Below are 18,260 nucleotides of genomic sequence, written 5' to 3'. Positions count from 1 at the left end.
CCTGATGACCTCACGCAGCCAGAATGAAAGTGTGTTCTTGGATACTTCTTTCTTGGTGACCCCGGTGCTAACGAAGAGGCGTCGACACTCAGGCCTGAGGTGTCGAGTTCTCTTCAGATAGCGCCGTAGCGCCCTCACAGGACAAAGCAGCATCTCATCCGCATCATTATCGGTGAAGTCCATTAGGGAGGGAATCGTGAATGACTCGAACCTGTCGTCAGGGATCGACGGTTTCTGAGTCTTCGCAACGAAGTTCGGGACGAAATCGAGCGTCACGGATCCCCATCCCTGGAGTGTCGTACATCATAGGAAAGACCATTGAAGTTCCCCTACTCTCTTCGCCGATGCCAGGGCAGCAAGAAGAGGGTCTTGAGGGTCAGATCCCTGTCTGACGACTCTCGGAGTGGCTCGAACGGCGTTCGAGTCAGACTCCTAAGTACGAGAGTCACATCCCACGCAGGGGGCCTGAGTTCCCTGGGTGGGCAAGACCTTTCGAAGAAAAACGAGGAAATCCGCTACCTGCTGAAGAGTGGCTCTGAGAGGAGATAGACCCCGTCTACGACACCAACCACAGAAGACGGCCCACTTCCCCTGGTACACAGCTGCAGAGGACTGACGGACGTTTCCAGCCATCTCTGTTGCTGCGCTACGAGAAAAGCCTCTCGTTCGCAAGAGATGGTGGATAACAGCCAGCCGTGAAGACGTAGGGACTGGACTGCTCGGTGGTACCGCTCGACGTGTGGCTGGGCGAGAAGGTTGTGCCAAGGGGGAATCTCTCTCGGTTCTCCTGCGAGAAGAGCCAGCAGGTCCGGATACCAAATGGCCTGTGGCCATTTGGGAGCCACCAGGATCATCCTGAGATTCGGGGTGACCAGTGCTCGACTGATCACCTTGCGAATCAGGCTGAACGGGGGAAAGGCATAGACGAAGAGGTTGTCCCACGGGTGTTGAAGAGCGTCCTCTGCAGCTGCCCATGGGTCCCGGCACGGCCGAGAAGAACATGGTAGCTTCCTGTTGTGCCGGGTGGCGAACAGATCCACGACTGGTCGCCCCACAGGTCGAAGAGCCTTTCCGCCACGTCCTGGTGTAGAGACCATTCGGTCCCTATCACCTGATCCCGACGGCTGAGCGTGTCTGCTACTACGTTCCTCTTCCCTGGAATGTAGCGTGCCGACAGCTCTATTGAGTGTGCCTCGGCCCACTCGTGCACCTGCCGAGTCAACTGGTACAACGGGAGAGAGCACTAGGCCCCCTGTTTGTTGACGTAGGCCACCACCGTGGTGTTGTCGCACATCAACACCACTGAGTGTCCCATCAACGCGGCCTGGAACTCTTGGAGAGCGAGGAACGCTGCCTTGAGTTCCAGTACATTGATGTGAAGGTGCTTGTCGTTCTCGTCCCACACTCCTGAAGTCAGCAACTCCTCCAGGTGCGCGCCCATCCCTCGGTCGATGCGTCTGAGAACAGCTGCATGTACGGGGGGGAGTGCGCAGAGGCACTCCTCTTAAGAGGTGGTTCCTGTCGTCCAGCCACCAGGCTAGGTCCTGCCTCACCTCCTGTGTCAGTGACACTGGAAAGCTTGGGGATCCGTCGCCTGTGACCAACTCTCCTTTAGTCTCCACTGAAGAGACCGCAGGTGAAGACCGCCCGTGAGGGACTAACTTCTCGAGTGACGACAGGTGTCCGATCACGACTTGCCATCGCTGAGCTACCTGTTCCTGCCGAGACAGGAACTGGTTGGCTGCCTCCCTGAATCTGCTGATCCGCGAGTCTGCGGGGAAGACTCGCCCTGCTACCGTGTCGATCAGCATACCCAGGTACTTCATCCTCTGCTTGGGCTCGAGATCGGACTTTTTCGAAGTTCACAACGATCCCCAGATCGCGACAGAACTCGAGCAGTCGATCCCTGTCCTGTAGCAACTGCGAGCGGGAGCTCGCCAGGACTAACCAATCGTTCGAGATACCTCATCAGACGTATCCCGTGCGAATGGGCCCAAGCAGACACCAGAGTGAACACTCGCGTGAACACCTGTGGGGCGGTTGAGAGACCGAAGCAAAGTGCCCTGAACTGGTACACCGTCCCGTCGAGGGATGAAGCGGAGGTACTTCTGGAGGACTGATGAATGGGTATTTGGAAATACGCATCCTTCAAGTCCACTGAAAGCATGAATCGTTCTCCCTGATGGGAGTCGAGCACTGAACGTGCCGTCTCCATCGTGAACCGGGTCTGGCGAACAAACGGTTCAGGGGAGAGAGATCTATCACCGGGCGCCAGCCTCCCGTAGACTTTTCCACCAAGGAGTCGACTGTAAAAGCCCGGTGACTGATCCGTGACGATTTCTACAGCTCTCTTCTCAGCATGGTCTTGATCTCCTGTCTCAATGCTACGTCCTTCGATGACCCTGGAACGTACGACTGCTGTTGGACCGGGTTGGAGGTGAGGGGTGGCCGAGATTCGAAGGGTAATAGATATCCCTCCCGAAGGACACTACAATCCAGGTCTCGGCGCCGTAGCGCTGCCAAGTTGCCCAATGGCTGGCCAGGCACCCCCCCACTTCCGGCAGCAGGTGAGGGGGAACGCCGTCCCTAGCATTTCCCCCTTTCTTCGACTTCTTCCCAGAGCCTCCACGGGAGGAGGAGGGCTAGGAGGAGGGCTGGTTACGGCTCCCCTTGGTAGAAGTCGAAGAAGACAGAGTCTTCCCCGGGGCTTCGACGCAGCTACCGTCTTAGCCACCGAGGAAGCGCTAGCCAAGCTCTTAGACTTGGCCGCAGTCCGAGGCTGCCCAGAAGCCTTCGAGACTGCCTGGTGAACCAGACGGTCACTGTCGTCAGTGTGCCGTCTGTCCACCGCAGCGTCCACCATCTCTCCTGGGAAGAGAGACGTGGAACTCCGTAAAGGTCCGTTGCGAAGTCCCAACGCCGCTTCACGCCCGGCCGCCCTGGAAACCCGAGTAAGGACAGCGTCCCTTCGTCGGAGAACCAGGTTGGCCCACAGGTTCACCGTCTGGTGGGCAAGGAAGGAGATTGGGCTCTTCCTCCAGACTGGCAAAGTCTCCTGAAGGACGAGTCCTCTTCGGGAGAAATTCCCCCGGAGTTGGCTGCGACCTTAGATACTGTGAGGGACCACAGATCTAGCCAGGAGACGGCCTGGAAAGCTGCCATGGCGGTAGATTCCAGGCCGAGTGCCTCTTGCTGCGAGAACCACAGGTTCTCGGACAGGAGCTGCTGCAGAGACACACCCGGAGTCAGCCTGGCTAACTCCGGGTTCACCTGTTTGGGCGGCATCGGGTCTTCAGATGGCACGTAAAAACGCCGCTGTCGCAGCAGAGGAGGTGGAAAGCAGCTTGCTCGACCTGCCAGACTTGAGCGAACCGTCTTGTCCGGAGACAAGCGATTCAACCTGGTCCAGCACTGAGTCCGCAAGCTCAGAACGCGGCAACCACCGTCGGTCTGGGTTCCCTCTTTCGGGCCCCAGAACGACTCGAGCCGGGACGTGGGCTCGGATGGTGGGAGCGGCGATCCTTCCGCTTGAGGTCGTTGTGCTGACGAATCAGCGCAATAACCTCGGCAAAGTTCCTCTGGATCTCAGGAGTGACTGCGTCCTGCGGAGTCGGACCGTCCAGTCCCTCAAACAGAGCATCTCCCGAGACCCTCCTCCCTCAAGGGGAGGAACAGCGACAGACCCCTCTCGGTCTCCTCCAACCACCTGTGCGTACGACCTGGCTGGCCCGAGAACCGTGCCTGGTACGTACGACGACGTGGTGGGATCCTGAGGGGCGCACCCCTCACGATCACTCCTCAATACCTCGCCCCTCCCGGTGTAACCCGAGGAGGTTGAAGGTATGGGAGAGGCAGACCTGACGCTCCCTCCTCGCTCGCTGGCAGAACCAGCGGGTTTGGAAGACTGCAGGCGATCGCCAACCCGCGGTGGCGATCGAGCTGCAGACCTAGTCGAGCCGTCTCGCTGTGGAGAACGGCTGGACCGAGAACAGCGCCCCCCGGTCTCGTGTGTCAGAGGAGCTGGTGCTGGTCGCCGTACCCGATCGCTCTTTGTGAGAGTGACGGTCAGGCGACCGGCGAGCTCCACCGTCACGGTGAGATCGGTGCGTATCCTCACGGTGCGTCAGTTCGCTGGTACCAGCCGTGGCTGGTGCCGGCGAACGGGGGGACCTCTTCCCAGCCTCAGCCCGTGGCCGGTCATGGACCGTCACGTCAGGCCGGGTAGCCAGCTGCTCGCCGCGAGAGCGAGAGCTGGTCTGGTGAGAGTCGCGTGAGCGGCTGTCACCAGTCTTCCGCTCCGTGCCGTGAACCTGACGCTGAGCGACTCAGAGGTCTGGTTCTTGGTTTTTTTCTGTACGGCCGCTGTTAGGCGACCGTACACTCGGTACCTCTCGCGAACGAGAGGCCGAGACGGACCCTGCTGCTGTGGCCGAACCACTGACAGCAGGTGAGGAAGTGTCGGTGTTAGCCGGCACTCCTCTGGTCCCCGTAGTCTTCTTCCTTGCGGAAGAAGAGACGGGTCCTGCCCCCGAAGGAGCAGGGTGACCAGCGGAAGAACCCCCCGTCTCACCAGAGCGAGACGGGCCCTTAGAAGTTCCCGAAGGAGACTTCTTAGGGGGGGGGAGGCGACCTTCTTCTTCTTCGGCGGGGGAGCCTTAGAAGAAGAAGGGGAAGAGGCGGCAGACGACGACGACGACGAAGAAGACGATGAAGACGACGACGACACTTCCTCTCTTCTTCTTCTTCGTCAAGTCCTCCTCAGGACCGACGTCAGATCTGTCATCCAGAGCGGAGCCGGGGCTGCTGTTGCCGAAGCAACAGGGACCGGACGCACCTGTCCGAACAGATCAGCATCGGGAGCAGCGGCGCAGGAACAGGAAACAACATCAGCAGGTGCAGGCATCACAGGAACGGCAGAAGAGACAGCAGGAGCAGGTACTTCAGGCAACGGCAAAGCAGTGGTCAACGTCCACGTCCGTGGACAGCAGCTGGGCAGGTACGGCAGGTACGGCAGACTGTGTAGGACGGTCCAGATGGGCGGACCAGCGGCACAGACATCCTAGGTACCGGAATGGGAGGTCCAGGGGCGAGCTCTTCGGGCACACGAAGTCCGGTCGCGGCAGCACGGCAAACCCAGGTGGCGGCATCACACCTCCCCGAGGTACGGCGACTGCCCCTGCACCGATGTGTGGGGTGTCACAGAGACCGCGTGCGGGGTGTCACCAGGTGAGGAGGTGAAGCGTAGCGGGTGTTGTAAGGGTCGTGGTGGTGGTCGTGACCGTAGCATGGGTGACCGCCACGGAGCCAGCGAGATGGTAGAGCAGCCCCTGGACACTCGGCACGCCCTGCAGCCCCAACGATGCCCACACCTGTCCGAGGTCATCCTTCGCGGCAACCGCACTGAGGAGGCAAAAGTCGGGTGATTAGGGGGATCCTCTACCCGTTCGCGCGAAGACGAACGGATAGAGGACCCAGAGTACAACTCGACGTCAGGGTATCTAGCGCCCTCCTCCACACTCGACAAGTCAGGAGAGGAGAAGGACCTAGAAACCCCCCCGAAGGGGAAGGCGCGATACGTGGAAGTTGAGCGCGGCAGGAAAGAAGACGAAGTGTCCGTCACCAAAGGAGTCGCGGGAGAGCTTTCGACGACTCCTTTTGCAGGCCTTCGCTTCTTCCTGCCCTCATACAAAGTCCCACTGCGCCTCCGCCGACCAATTATTGCAAAACATCACATGGCTCGGCTCGGGTGCATTCGCGCCCCCGACACCGAGCACACAAAAATATGAGGGTCTATCTCGGGAAAGAGCGGAACTTCCCGCATTTACGCCCTTCGGTACCCGGGCATAGTCTCCGTGGGGTAGAGGCGAGGAGATTCCATCATTAATCAAAAACACTTCAAATATTATGAAAAGAGATAAATGATTGTACTTACAATGAATTCTTTCATACACAAACACAACCATATACTCAAGAAAGCAAACGACGAGAAGCGGGCAGAGAGCGTCGAACAACACACGTCCACTCGCTTTGAAGGAGGCCGAAAGCAAAAGTGGTTTGTTTACCTCCCAGTCGCGCGCGCGCGCCTGTCGGACAAGCAGTTAACTACCGAACCCCTTGTTCGAAAGCTTACGACCTATCCAGCTGCCGCTAGTACCTTCCTATTGTAAAAGGACCGAAGGTTTGTATGCCGTGTCGGAACAATGTGGAGGTTCTTCTGGCTCTAGCCACTGCACTGGCCACCTCTCTAGAATATCCCCTCGCTCTGACGAGACTTTCGATAGTCTGAATGCAGTCAGACCCAGAGCGAGGGTATTCTTGTGAAACCTGTCGAAGTGGGGTTGTCTGAGTAAATCTACTCTTAGAGGAAGAGTCCTTGGCGTATCTATTGTCCATTACAGTCCACTCTGTGAACCAACTTTGGGCCGGCCAAAACGGAGCTATTAAGGTCATGCTCGTTCCTTGGCTCTCCCTGAACTTCTTCATAACTTTCCCCAGTACTTTGAATGGAGGAAAAACGTACACATCTAAGTTTGTCCAATCCATCAGGAACGCGTCGACCGCCACTGCTTCCTGATCTGGAACCGGAGAGCAATAGGTTGGTAATCTTTTTGTTCTGGCTGTCGCAAACAGATCTACTACCGGACGGCCCCACAACTTCCACAGGCTCTGGCAAACCTCCAGTGCAAAGTCCACTCCGTCGGGAGAAGTTTGTTCTCTTCTGCTCAACAGGTCCGCACTCACATTTTTCTCCCCCTGTATAAACCTGGTGAGCAGCACGACGCTTTCCTCTTCCGCCCAAAGCAGAACTTCCTTTGCCAGCTTGTAAAGGGGAAAAGAATGAGTCCCTCCTTGTTTGCGGATATATGCCAGAGCCGTGGTGTTGTCCGAGTTGATCTGCACTGTCTTGTCTCGAATCAAAACTCTATGGAAGTGCTTCAAGGCCAAGAAAATTGCCATCAGTTCCTTCCTGTTTATGTGCCAACTTGTTTCTTCCTTGCTCCAAAGTCCCGACACCTCTTGAGGGCCTAATGTCGCTCCCCAACCCGCGTCCGACGCGTCAGAATACAAGATGAGGGTCTGGGCTCTTCTGCTGAAGCGACATCCCTCTTGCTAACCTGCCTGGAGTTAGCCACCATTTTAATTCCTCCTTCACTTCGGCAGGAATTAGAAACTGGAAGGAATCCGGTTGCAATTTTCTTGGCCATGAATCCTTCAGGAAAAACTGTAGAGGTCTCATGTGCAGTCTTCCTAAAGAAATGAACCTCTCTAGCGAAGAGAGTATGCCCAGTAGACTCATCACTTCTCTTGCTGAGCATCGGTCTTTCTCTAGAAAGTCCTGCACCTTCCGAATGCATCAGGGCTTGCCTTTCGGGGACGGAAAAGCCCGAAAAGTCACTGACGATATCTGAATCCCCAAATAAACTATCTGTTGTGGGGGATTCAATTGAGACTTTCCCATGTTTACCACAAGAACCTAGGTCTTTTGCTAAGTTCAATGTTTGATTCAAGTCCTCCAGACATTGACTTCTTGATTGGGATCTTATCAACCAGTCGTCAGGTAAAAAGACACTCTGATCCCTCTTAAGTGCAACCATCTCGCCACATTGGACATCATCCTCGTGAACACTTGGGGGGGCTGTGCAAAGGCTGAAGCACAGGGCCTTGAACTGAAAGACCCTGTCCTGAATCACAAACCTTAAATACTTCTGCTTCCTGGATGAATCGGAATATGAAAGTATGCGTCTTGTAAGTCCAGGGTCACCATCCAGTCCCCTGGACGTACCGCTGCCAGTACTGAATCGTTCGTCTCCATAGTGAACTTGGTCTTTTCTACGAAAAGATTCAGTTGACTTACGTCCAGAACTGGCCTCCAACCTCCCGAGGACTTTGCAACCAGGAACAACCGGTTGTAAAATCCCGGAGATTCGTGATCCAGAAAAGGTTCTATGGCTCCTTTCTCTAGCATGGAAGCTACTTGCTCCCACAGAGCCGCTTTTTTCACTAAATCGTTGTAATTTGCCCCGAGGGCTCTCGGAGATGTTGCGAGAGGAGGTCTCTTCAAGAAAGGAATCTTGTACCCTTCCCGAGCTACGTTGACACGCCAGGGATCTGCCTTCATGTTCTGCCAAACTTCCCAAAAACCTTGAAGTCTGGCTTCCACTGTCGTCTGGAGGACTGAGATCTCATTGTTTAGAGGTGGTCTTGGCTCCACTTTTAGCGGGTACTCTCTTACCCCTAAAGGCGGGTCGAGCGAAACGTTCTGCCTCGAAAGGGCTGTTGCGAAGGCCTAGGTTCCTTTGGAGTTTTCTTAACCAACTTGGATGGTAGAACTTCTTAACTGAAGAAGAGAGAAGATCTTGAGTGGCCTTCTGAGAGGGAGAGAGCTATATCCCTAATCACCTCTGAAGGAAACAGCTGTTTCGAAAGGGGAGAGAACAGCAACTCCGATTTCTGAGAGTTTGAAACCCCTTTTGAAGCGAAAGAACACAACAGCGACCTCTTCTTCAGTACTCCTGCTGTGAACAAAGAAGCCAGTTCATTCGTTCCATCTCTCAGAGCCTTGTCCATGCAGGACATAATGCTCTTAGCCGCTTCCATATCCTGCGAATCTTCTTCTTCTAGGGAGTTCGCCAGTGCTCCCAAAGACCAATCTAGGAAATTGAAGACTTCGAAAGTCCTAAAAATCCCTTTAAAAAGATGGTCAAACTCGGACGAAGTCCACCAGACCTTAGCAGACTGCAACGCCTGTCTGCGTGAGCTGTCCACTATACTGGAGAAGTCCCCCTGGGAGGAGGCAGGTACTCCCAGGCCTAGACTTTCTCCAGTAGCGTACCATACTCCTGACTTCGATGCTAACTTAGCTGGTGGAAAAGCGAAAGAGTATTTTCCCGCTTCTTTCTTATCCTTCATCCAGTCATTCACACGTTGAAGGGCCTTCTTCGCCGAAATCGACAGAGTCATCTTAAGGAAAGAGGACTTCTTTGGAGTCCTAGTCTTGGAAAACTGCGATAAGGGAGATAAAGGAGCCGTTGGTTTGAATTCCCCTTCAAAATAGAAAGAAGACGTGAAGTCAGAATCTTGTAATCCGAAGACGGTTCCGTATTCTTCTCCTCAACCAAATCCAAATCCTCTTCTGCTGAAGAAATGTCTTGCAGATCACTGTCGTGTTGACGCTTCACTGACGGAATAACGTCCTGCCGCCTGCGTTCTGCTGAAGAAATGTCTTGCAGATCACTGTCGTGTTGACTTCACTACGAAGAACGTCTGGCGCCTGCGTCCTGCGGCTAACCAAGATGGCGCCTGTCCACGTAGACACTCTGCTTCCTGCCGCCTGCGTCTTGCGTCCACAATTGATCCCGAGTCCTGACATTTGCGTCCTGCTTCTTCCGAAACCATTTTCTTCTTCCTGCGTTCTGCGTCCTGAATAACCAAGCGATCGCCCGTCCTCGTAGAGCCAGTGCGTCCTGCGTCCTCGAAGAACGCATCCTTGTCTTCCGTCTTCTTAGAAGACTTAACGGGAAGGAAATCGTCCTTCCGCCTCGAAGATGCCTGCAAAGGAGCATCCCAAGACTTAACAAGAACTGCCAGCTTAGACTGCATTTCCCTTAAGAAACCCTTCGTACTATCTTCCTGAATGGCAGAGGACGAAGGAGGAGGATTACGAGCAGGACTGCGACGTAACGGAGAGCGATCTTGTACTCTACCCGACGGAGAGAGACGAGGGGAAGACAAGCAAGAAGATGGAGGAGAGTCTCTCATCGAAATCCAAGAACGAGAAGGCCGTACTGAGTCCTCTTTGACGAAGATCCTCTTTCCTCTTGATCGGAACTGCGTCCCCGTCTTCCGAGGAGGACAAAACCTCCGGACTACTCCAAGCCTCACGATCTTGAGCATGTCTCTCGAGAGCGGTCGATGTCCTGAAAGTCCTCTTGAGGGGGCGAGACACAACTGCATACCGACGTTCCCGCTCAGATGTCAAGAACCATCTGAGGACGCACACTTCCCAGTTACGCCTTTTCTGCGGCGAACTGCAACAGCCTGGGAACTTGCAACAGGACTGTTCGAAGGGACGCCTGACCGCGATAAAAACCTCTCTCGCCTCCCTTCGACTGTCGACATGCCTTCTCCCTTGGGTCTGGAGCTTGACAGAGGTCTAGGTCTAGGAGCACGAAAGAGACGATCAGACGCCCCCTCCACTACACTTTCACTGACATCAAAAGCACTAACTTTATCCGTAAGTCGCTGTATCTGGTCGCCCATGGACGCAAGGGCAGCGAACACCTTCACAATCTGTGTATCGTTCGCCTCCTCCAATACAGCAGCGGGCGCAGGAGATACCTGGGGAGAAGGAACTACCAATTCTACTTAGAAGGAGCTGGAGAGGAAAACACATTCACATCCTTTTGCTAGAAGAATTCGACTTCTCACTACGAGAAACAGATCTCCTTACACGATCTTTCTCAAGCCTTTCAACATATTTCATAAATAATCTTCCTACCTTCTCTGATAAATTCTCACATTCAAAACACCTATTCTCCCAAGTACACACATTCTCTCTACACTTCTTACAAATAGTATGAGGGTCGACCGAAGCTTTCGGCAACCTTACCTTACACCCCTCTTTTACACAAACTCTAAACATACTTCCAGTATCAGACATCTTTAAAGAACAATCCAAAGCGAATGCCAAGCTAACGTTTCCGAGTACAATACCAAAAATCCATGAAAAGTCAGCAACGAGAATGAAAATCCTAGCAGGGAACCACCAACAATGTTGCCGGTTCGGCTGGCAGAGAAAATCTGGCCCAAGTGGGAACGGTTCCTAGCGCTAGCGCCACGGTAACGGGGTGGTGGTTGCCTGAACTACTAATAGGTTACTAGCGTTTGCCGCGAGTTTTGAAAATTTCAGCCAGGTGGAACAGAGAATATAGCTATATATATACCTGCCAGGTAAGTGTCATACATTAAATTAAGAACTTTCATCGGCATATAACCAGAACATTTCTATGAAGAACAATGCAGTACATAATATGCATAAAAATATGAAACATGAGGCTGAAGTCTACTAAATTAGATGTTACCCATTTACTCTTTAAACAAATAAAAGGAAACTTAAAATCTAAAACCCTACAGTCAGCAGACTTTAATACAAGTACAATTGAATGTCATGACAAAACAGTGACAAACTTACCTATTCTTAATGACCAAAGCCATTCTGGATATTCGGAATCATCTTTTAACTTGATGTCTTCTGGGTTCTCTTTTATGGGATTGGAGCCACATACATAACTGACAAGTTTCTGGGGGTCTGTCTCAACTGGTAGTTTCTAAAAATGAAAATAATTTTTATGAAAACTGATTATTATAAATAACATCTTACAATAACATAAAATTATCTTAACTTTAAAATATTTCAGTGGGGTATTATATAACAAAAAATTCAAGGTATATCATGTAAAAGATACTTAGTTGAAATGACTAAGATTTTATCAACTAATAAGTTGTACATATAAAAAAACTCATTATGTCTACCACAACTAATAATATAATGCCAGTCCCGAGAGAGAGAGAATCAGGTTCTTTACAACTTCTGTTTGCATGACATTCTGCCTATGATTTTCCTTTTATCCCATTTGATCTAGTCAAATAACATTTCACTCAGGTTTTCCACCTTTCTATTAAAATTCAATATTTTGTAAGACCACTATGAGATACTAATTAAGTGACCCTTTCAAATAATCCCAAACTATAAAAAGACATGAAAAGCTTCTAAATGATAGAGCATGTCTAAACAGTGAGTAACAATACAATCATTGTAATGACCGCTGTTTTTCAATATGATAAGCTTCCTTCTCAAATGTTTTATGGTGATCCTGAAGTGGTCAAGTCATATTCAAAAATTTTATGTCACCTAAGAAAGAATTTGAAGTGCTTTGTTTAAAATTACTCATAATGAATCATGTAAGTCTATAATATGAACAATAGTATACAAGTAATAATTAGTCCTGATTCTGCCAGGACTGACATAAAGGATATATTCAGTAATATGAAGGATCTAAGTAAATTTCAAGAAATTGGACAGCTGGGTAGGAAAAGCCTGAAAAAAATGGATCAAAATAAAAGCTGGATGCAGTGCAGCCAATATAACTACCTATACATCATATGTACTGTGCTGTACTGCACACAGAAAATGGGATCCATAGAAAATATCCGTAATATCCATGAGGGAGGAGTTTAGTGATCGTGAAGTACGCTCGCATCACACTTAATTGTACGCTGTCATCCTGCATTGTGGGCCATCAGGTCATGGTATTTCCATTTCAATGTTGTACATATTTACACAGCACTTATTAAACAGGTACATATATTACACATAATATGATACCAATGGACGTCAGGTGTTTGCTAATAGTGATTTCTCGATCATGAATACATGTTAGGGTGGTTTTGAATTGAAAACTCATTGTCCTTGTTTTCTTAGTTTATTTACCAAAAAAGCAGTTAACATCTGATCAGGCAAAGCCTCCCCTTTGTTCTTTGTCTCATTCCCACAACTAGCACACTTATATAGAACGCAGGAAGATAGGGTTACCAAGTATGCACATGTTGCATTATCAATTAGCTTGAAAGATTACAATAGCAAACCCTTTAGTATAGCAAAGGTGATATCAATATAAACAAGACACGATAAAATATATAACTTAGTGTCAAAATTAGTTCAGTATTTCTCATAATTGTTTAAAACATATGCAGTATTCCCTTACATACAAGTAAATTTCCAATCACGTGATGATATAATGCCTTCCCACAGCTCTGTCTCTAGGCCGAAGTTGCCGTGAGAGCTCAAGGGTGACTGGCCGAGGAACTGTGTACTCTACAGAAATTATGCCACTGTTTACAGCTACATTAACAACATTGCTTCCATTAAGAAGAAAAATGCCACCATTCTCCTTTTAAAACAGAAAATCTCTTGACTACCACTCATCTCCTACTTTTAGGGTACATGCTTTTAAATGCTATGATGTAGACATCTAATGAATATCAAGTACTGATTTTACTGTCACATACATACTGTAGTTTCAGTAGGTTAGGTTACTATTAACAAAGTTCTTGAGAGATATTTTCCTTGCTAAAGTGTCATCAGTTTTTAGTTTTAATGCTTTAAATACTTATGCACGAATAATTCTTATATCATACTTTTATAGGCTTGCCAGGGTTACAACAATGATTTTTAGGTAGCATAGCCTAGGTGAATGTAATCACTATTCCTAATTTCCTTATTTCAAATATACACGTAACCTCCTCCTTGGATGTACTAGTGTAAATGTACTCCAAAATAAACCATGCTAACAGACTGCTATCATGAGATAGTGAAGCCAATGTACTATTCTGAACTAGCATATTTCAATGAAGAACTTAGTCCATGAATATAAGAGGCAGATTCAGAAAGACAGTTAACTATATCATATGGTAATTCAAAAACAAATTCTGCAGTATTCTGTAACAATAACTGATGTACTTGACTGGCTACAGTATCTGTGCCTTTATTTACAGCTACTGGGTATTCTCAGGGTACCACATAAACCAGGTGGTGACTACACAACCAAAATTCTTATAGCTTGGGCTCTACTATAAGCCTCTGTACCACAACCTTCCAACACAAGATAGTATTCATGATTGCACCCACAAATGAGAGAACTTTATGAGTTCTCTCATTTGTGGGTGCAATCATGAATACTATCTTGTGTCCATTAAACCTTTTGTTATTTGTTTGTTTATGATTTCATTTATTTATTGTCATTTGATATTACATACACTCACTTTCAATAATTCATTATGTCCATTCTTCATTCTTTGCACTTTTTTCCATGTCTTTTCCCATTTGGCATTTAATTGTTTGGAGCTTCCTATGCAAGTTTATGGACTTTTGATTTGTTCCACATTCATGTATAATCATTATAAGTACTATATTAAATTCTTTAATAAAAATATAAAAAATAATTATGTACATGTATTTGTAATAGTGTACTTACCACTTTTTCAAGGGTTGGTCCAAGCTTTCCTTTACCTTTCTTTGGGGCACCTAAAAAACAAAACAAACTTGTGTAAAACAATAAATAAATAAATAAATAATATATATGTGTATATATATTAATAACAATAATCAGCAGAGATTATGCCTCATATATCTGCCAAATGTAATCAGCACCAAAAGAATTTACAGTAAGACTGCTAAACATTTATTTATACTAAATTTTAGAACTAATATCCCTTTGAATTTTTGGTTGGCTTATAACTGACTAGACATCCAAAATCCAGCATCAAGACTTTTAGGCTGCTTTGGTTTGTAAATTTTGGCCTTGCGCAACTCATCATTGTTTTTGTTCAATTTTTTACACATCACAACAAAGGATAAGTATTCTATAGTATAACAACACGTGATTGAGTATCAAAACATGAATAGTAATTTCGTCAACAGTCGACAAAGTGAATACTGCTCATGAAAGCTCTGGCTCTGGGAAACCAGTTCACAAGGGCATACAGACATATAGGTTTAAAACAATAACCAAATGGGAGACATACCTTTAATGGCAAGATATTGTCAAAACTTCTGCGAGGTGGCAGAACTGTCCTTGACTTTAAACAAATGAAGTACCAGTAACTAGTCTAACATGGAACTGGCAATAGTTTAGCTGAGCCTATAAGTCTACCCAGAAAAAGTAACTAAGCCTAGCTCATCAAAAGGACATGCTATTTATACTTAACAGTAGCCTATACAGTACCACACTTCTGTAATTACTTATGACAATGTGTGGCTAGAATAGTTCCACTCTTGTTGCCCAAGATGGATGCCAAACCCTGTACATCTTCTATGTTAACAGCTCAGTGTATATGTTGTGTGTTATCAGCTCAGTGTACATGTGTGTTATTGGCTAAGTGTATGTGTTTTCAGCTCAGTGTACATGTGTGTTATTGGCCCAGCATACATGTTGTGTGTTATCAACTCAGAGTACATGTGTGTTACTGATTCAGTGTACATTTGCATCATTGGAAAATGTCAACCTGCAATTTCTTTTGTGACTCTCCTTTATGTTGACTCTCCTTTATGTCACTTTTTATTTTTTTTTTTTTCCCATCTTTCTGTTACAATTCGAAGAACTTAAAAATTTCATCTCGATAGTTTTTTATTTTGTAGTCCAATTTTTTTTTTCTCATAGAGAAGAAAGTCATGCAGTGTGTTATCAACTCAGTGTTCATATTCTGTTATCGATTCAGAGTATATGTTGTGTCAACATGCACTACATTGGTTTGCAGATCACATGTCTTTTAGTGAAGAAACTTAACACAGGCTAAGTGACAAATTATACTGTTATTTTTTAATTAGCAATCCTACAGTTTACAGGTCTAAATTCACTGCATTATGTAAAGTCAAGATCAGCACACACATTTATCAAATATTTATTGAATCATGGAAAAAAATGTTATTGTTATAATACAATTAAGTTTGTTCATACTTACCTGGCAGATATATATATAGCTGTATTTTCTGAAGTCCGACAGAATTTAAAAATTCGCGGCACACGCAGTGGGCGGCCAGGTGGTAGTACCCATTCCCGCCGTGGGAGGCGGATATCAGGAACTATTCCCATTTTCTATTCATATTTTATCAGTGCCACTGTCTCCTGAGGGGAGGTGGGTGGGCACTTTAATTATATATATCTGCCAGGTAAGTATGAACAAACTTAATTGTATTATAACAATAACATTTTGTTCATGAAACTTACCTGACAGATATATATATAGCTGAATCCCACCTTCGGATGGTGGGAAGAGACAGAATAGGATTTTTTGGGAAACTAAATTAAGTAGATGATATACATCTTGGTTCCTCACCTGTTAGCATAGCCGACTTCGTGATTACTGTCACCAAAGTCTGCTTCTGCGTTACTAGAGTTGCCAGCGAGGTAGAGACCTGTAATGCTGGTGCGCTCTAGATGATCTGTCAACGGGGGCGTGACCACAATGTGACTAGACCATATGACCATACTTCTGAGGGCACCGAAGCTAAAACCACCACCTGACCTAACCTATCAAAGTTAGTTCCATAACTTCTAGGCTAAAGAAAAGGAACGCGCCTCAAGCGACCAACCCTTCAAAGTTAAAAGCACACCTATCCCTTTTCTATAGGATAGGATTCGTGTTGCTTCCTGCCCCCAATAATATATCTACGGAAATGTATGGTCCTAGCGACTTACAGATCTCAAATGTCGTCTTCACATCCCGTCGGGAGTGTGAAGCGAACACAGAGTTGCTTCGCTAAAGCGTGGCACTCAGGATGTTACTGAGTGTCATGTTCTGTTGAAATGCTTCCGAGGCCGCGCCCTCACCTCTTGAGCATTCATATTAAGAAAAAATCTCAAATCTTTATGCCAACATAATGAATGAGACCTCTTAAAAGAACTCCTTGGCTATAATGCCCGGGTGTTCTTGGACATGAACCAGTCTGGTCTTTTTACGGAGCACCGCAGATTGTCCGTTGACCTTGACTTTCTATAGTTTTATCAAGTTAAAACTTGAGAGACCCTACAGGGCACAGGACTCTAATGCCCTTGCCCAATAATTTGTGCCATACCCTTGGTCTCCAAGCCTTCGGGTCAAGGGTTAGACAGGTTTTCGTTCTTATCAAGAACGGACGGTTTAGAGGACAGACCGCATTATGTCCTTTAAAGCCAAAACCTCTGATGATGGCTAAAACCTCACTAACCCTCTTTGCCGTGGCTAGAGCGGTTAGAATATTAGCCTTTCTGGTCACGTGTATTAAGTTCACAGAAAGGATAGGTTCGAAATGCTTTTGGCATCAGAAACTCAGACTACGTCTAAGTTCCATGCCGGAACCTTTGATCCAGAGAATTTCAAGATCTCCACAGACCTCAAAGATCGTGAAGCTTTGTTGTTTGACAGAACCGAATCTCTGAGCCTAGAGGCCGTCAACAACATATTTGCATATTCTACAATAGTTAGGACTTCTAGCTTATCTCATACTTCAGACGGAAAGATAGAACCATAAGGAAATTCACAGAGGTCGAGTTGGAGGAATAGTCATTTCCCTTCACTTACTCCAGAAACGGCCTCCTCCGATTGAACACTGAAAATAGGCAGCACTGCTTTGCCTTGGCCAAGAGACTGCCATCTCTTGAAGATCTTATCGCTATGTACCGTTGAAGACGAAGGTAGATATTGAATGCAACCTACGTCTTCACAGAAGAATCGAGAGAAGGATTCTCAAGATTCTGAACCTGTGCTTACAAATGACTGAAAACGCTAACCGCTATTTCATTGCTGTCCGGTGAGAAGTCGTAGTTGCAATGAAAGCGGGGTGTTCTTCAGTAATGAAAACACAGGGGAAAGCCGCCTGAAGAACTGCTTCTCATGGGCTGAACATTTGGAAGTAGAGCTGTCAGGTCGGAGAGTAGGCGATGTCTTTATGACATATCTGTTAATTCGGGATGAACAATGAACAATTGTACACCTACGAATATGAGATATTTTAAAGACAAACTCAGATGTCTGCAAAATCATTCGCATTATCGCAGTGCGATGCAGCAGGAGACTTGAACAGACTTCTGTTACCGTGCGGTAAACAGTAAAATGAATAAGTCTAAGAGATATTGAAGTAAACCCGGTGTAACCAGAATCAAGGTTTTATTCAGTAAACAATTCCACTACAGTAGTACACTGCAAATAAAAAAAAACACGTTGTTGAACACAGACATAAACATAAATAAACACTTGAGTTAACTAAGAAGGTACATAAATCACACTCCTTATGAAAGACAGTATAACCAAGAATATACACAAAGCATATAACATACAAAGGGGCATCATAAGTAACATATACAAAGAATCAAGCATTGTACCATAATCTGGCGAGTCTACAGCTGTAATACGAGACACGTCAGCAAGGTACCACAAAAGTAAACAAAAGCTATAGAGCACTAATATGAAACAGGTTTATTTTTACCACATTCTTCCCTTCTCAGTTAAGTTCACTTGGAGTAATCCTGAAGGTACTTTGGAGGTTGCCTCACTCTCTCTGACCTTCGAAGTGGAGGAGGTGAGGCTACCTGTTGAGGGACTGTACGGGATTCCTGAAGAGTGTCTTGCTGAGAAGCAATATCCACATGGGAGAGACCGCGAGCAATCTCCTGAGGAGCATTTGCAACTGACAATTCCTCAGGAACCTCGGACTGAGATACAGG

The 18,260-nt window shown here is 47.4% G+C and overlaps 1 protein-coding gene across 1 annotated transcript in view; it reads right to left on the bottom strand.

The window, feature by feature from the left end:
* LOC135203027 (large ribosomal subunit protein mL54-like) overlaps positions 1 to 18,260 on the bottom strand; it is a 57,609-nt gene that overhangs the window by 4,020 nt on the left and 35,329 nt on the right. The window contains exons 2-3 of the mRNA XM_064232598.1: positions 14,034 to 14,083; positions 11,192 to 11,327 (exon numbers count right to left, since the gene is read on the bottom strand). Coding sequence (XP_064088668.1) covers positions 11,192 to 11,327; positions 14,034 to 14,083 — 186 coding nt within the window. The remainder of the gene's footprint in view (positions 1 to 11,191; positions 11,328 to 14,033; positions 14,084 to 18,260) is intronic.

This window comes from Macrobrachium nipponense, chromosome 33 (assembly GCF_015104395.2).
Source record: "Macrobrachium nipponense isolate FS-2020 chromosome 33, ASM1510439v2, whole genome shotgun sequence".
Taxonomy (NCBI): domain Eukaryota; kingdom Metazoa; phylum Arthropoda; class Malacostraca; order Decapoda; family Palaemonidae; genus Macrobrachium; species Macrobrachium nipponense.
Note: the sequence above shows the minus strand (reverse complement) of the source record. Positions and strands in the feature narration are given on the sequence as shown.